Source organism: Brassica oleracea, chromosome C2 (genome assembly GCF_000695525.1).
Source record: "Brassica oleracea var. oleracea cultivar TO1000 chromosome C2, BOL, whole genome shotgun sequence".
Lineage (NCBI taxonomy): Eukaryota > Viridiplantae > Streptophyta > Magnoliopsida > Brassicales > Brassicaceae > Brassica > Brassica oleracea.
The window spans coordinates 21,315,530-21,319,086 of record NC_027749.1 but is presented as its reverse complement, the minus strand read 5'-3'; the positions used below and the strand labels follow the sequence as shown (position 1 = coordinate 21,319,086).

Sequence of the window (3,557 nt, the reverse complement as noted above, 5' to 3'; positions counted from 1 at the left end):
TACTTGCCTACGAGACTAACTAGGGACTTGCCTACGAGACTGACCAGGGACTTGACTAGGACACTCAGGAGGGATTTGACTAGGACACTCAGGAGGGATTTCGCTAGGAGAATCATCAGGAACTTGAGACCCGAGCCAAAAAGGCTCGGGTGATTCAAGATCTACTGGCATTTGACTGTACAGAAGGTGTCTATAACCCGACATGGCTGTAAAAATGCTCTGTGTTACTCAAGTAGTTACACAGAGCCTTAAGTAATACATGTTCCAATTTATTATACAGTAAAAGCCTATCAAATCTGAGCAGTTAGGAAGATAGGAAGCAAACTAAAAACAATTTAACCAAACACCATTCAAAATCAGTAGCAAAAATCAGTAGCAAAATTAAATCCTATGTACTATAACAGCTATTTAACCAAACACCATTCAATTAATCTACATCAATTTAAACGTAGAACATTTAAAACCAATCAAATCACACGGGTGCCTCACAAACGTAGAACATTGCAACGGACCGGGCTTACGGATTCGTTGCCATCCCTCGTTGCAAGTGCTCTGAGTGCCTCACAATAGTCTCAAACATTGGCTTCTCTCTCTTTTCCCGAGGCGAGTTCCCGAAAACACAATGCTCTCTATTTCCGATCAAAAAGTTGAATAGCTTTCTGCAGCAGTTCTATTTTCAATGTCTTTATTTCCACCTACCCTGATCTAAATATCTAATCCTCTGATACACTTGAACAAAACCATTACTCCACAATGTAAGTTGTGTTACTTAAAAGCACGCAAAGTAAATATTTTATTGAGACAATTAGTTGTATATATTCAAATGAGACTCATATTAATGAACTACACATCGATTAACACTAGGGTCTCGCTCATACCATTTCGCACACGAGAAGACGATTATACACCAGCGTAATGATGAAAGCTCCAGTTATGTACACTGTAGCAGCGAGAAGTAGGTAAGCGTGTCAGACGATGAAGAGAAAAGCGTTTGAAGTTATAGGTTACCAGCTGGATGGCTTCCGCTCCACTTATTTCATATCATCTCCACTCATTTTTTATTCTAATTTTCATCTCTTTCCTTATTTTTCTTCATCTCTTTCTTTCTTCTTACCTTCACTTTTTTCTTTTTTTTAAAAATTTTTTATTTCTTTTTCCTATTCACTTTCTCACGCTCTCAAATATTTTCATTGATTCTTCATTTTTTCATAATACATAAAATTTTAGATGTTAATTTTCTTAAAATCCAGCGAAATTCAAAGATGATTAAACACCAAATATAGATAAAACCAATGAATTTCATGACAATGATTCATTTGATGGTGAAGATCAGTAAGTTTCTTATGTTTGAGTTTGTTGTAAATCATAGTAGAACGTTTGTATTGCTATATATTTATAGAAATGTGATAAAGGTAAAAAAAGTTAACATTATATATTATCTGTTAAGATACTTACTTGATTATCGAGCTAAGTGTTATCTATAGAGTTTTAAACAAATCAACAACATAATATCAATCTTTATAATTTAGTATTAGTTATTAATCTAATATATTATTTATCATGTAATAGATAAGTTAGTTACTAAAATTTAAATTAACGAGTAAAACATCAAAGTTAACATGCAATAATCATTGTTGTAGATTGTTAATATTTGATGTATCATTTAAAAAATAGAGTAGCTGTTAACATATGTATTAGCTGTTACTTCTCATGTAACACATATAATAAACATACATATTAACATATATATAATATTTTGTTTTACACGGTAACATATATATTAGCTATTAATTCTCATGATGTTTCCATCAGAACATAAATTATATTTGGATGTAGTAATTGATTATCAGCTATCTATCAATGTAACACGTTAAACTTTATTATTATGTTCTTAATAGTTTTAATAGTGAAAATTTAAATATTATATTTTTAAATCAGTTGATATCAAATTCAAATTACTAACATGATTTATTTGCCTAATGTTTGCGTTTTTCAAGAAAAATAGAAGAGTTAAATCGATTAGTTTATTTGCTAGATAAAGACATGATTTGCTGACTCCCTAGACTAACACTTAACATACAATGCATATGAGTTAGGTTATATGTTAGAGGGGTAAAATTGGAAACAGAATTATTTTGATCACCGTTATGGTAGATCGTTAATTATGGTCATGTCTGTGTTTATATACGCCAATTATTCATTTTTTATTAACTTCAAAATATATCATTTAATATTTAAATTAAATGTAATTTAACTAAAACCTAAAAATTGATTGATTATATATTATTCAATAAAGATAAAAAAATGTATAGGGAAACAAAAAAAATTTACTTTTGAAATAAAAATAATTCTAAAACAATTTATACTATGAACACAAAGAAAGTGCATTTAATTTCTTATGTGAAAACCACTAAGTTAGGTAATTAATCGACACATACTGTACATTGATTTACAAAGAGATAGCTTCTCTCGTTTATTAGATCTGTATGATATTTACACATAATATAGGTATACAACTATAGTAGCAACAATTATGCATCTTTTAAGCAGTAATGAAATTTTAAATGTTTTATGACGGTTTTGTTCATATATGCTCCATCCGTACAAATTGTTATAGTTTAATATACACCAAGATCAGTTAATCTAGCCTGACGGCATGAATACACAAATACTGAATACTTCATATATAAATCGTTTTTCTAACGGCTCAATGAAATTTACGATTTCGATACTGACTCTAATTTCCAGCAAGAAATTCCATACGGTTTTGTGGTTTCTGATGGTTTGCGACTTTAATATGTGTTACCTTTTTACTCAGAATGAAAAGGTTTTATTTCCTTGGAGAGTGTATTTTCTGTAAGTAAATGTTATTTACTCCTTGACAAAAAAAAAGTTATTTACTGTTATAAACCATACAATGGATGTCCATAACCGGCCCAATACCTAGAGAGAGAGAGAGGCGGCCGCAGCAAGAGAAGAGAGAGAGAGGCGGCTAGGAGAGACATCAAACCCTAGTTTTCTTTTACTTGTATTTGTATACTTTTCATATTTGTATCTTTCCATTTATCTCTTTGTAATTCCCATATATAAGGGCACCTTATGTTATGAATAATAATAAGAACTTACATATTCTAAATCCTTAAGTTTACAACACGTTATCAGCGCGAAACTCTAAACACCCTGAGCCAAAACCAAAATCGCAAAACCCTAAACCTAGCCGCGACCCGACGAACCCTAATCATCCGATCGCGTCTCTTGTTACAGCTCACGTCCCCGATAAGCTCCAGCCCAAGGCGTTCCTGATCCTAGATGAACTCAGCCTCAGCTACCATCCAGGACAGCTCGCGTTCCCGGACAGAAAGCGTCCCGTTCGCACCAGACGATCAAGCCGTTCGCGATCCGACAGCAAACAGCTCGCGTCCCCGATCAGCCGCTCGCGACCTCAGCCTCAATCCGTTCGCAGTCAGCTCGCGTCCAGGCCAGCTCGCGTCCAGGCCAGCTCGCGTCCAGTCCAGCTCGAGGTTCATTCTTTGGTGGTCCGGTTTCAACAATCAACT

At 33.7% G+C, this 3,557-nt stretch overlaps 1 protein-coding gene across 1 annotated transcript in view; it reads right to left on the bottom strand.

The window, feature by feature from the left end:
• The window catches only part of LOC106323678 (glutathione S-transferase T3-like), a 909-nt gene extending 705 nt beyond the window's left edge, over positions 1 to 204 (bottom strand). The window contains exon 1 of the mRNA XM_013761762.1: positions 21 to 204. Within this exon, the coding sequence (XP_013617216.1) occupies positions 21 to 204 (184 nt within the window). The remainder of the gene's footprint in view (positions 1 to 20) is intronic.
• Positions 205 to 3,557: the final 3,353 nt, after the last annotated feature.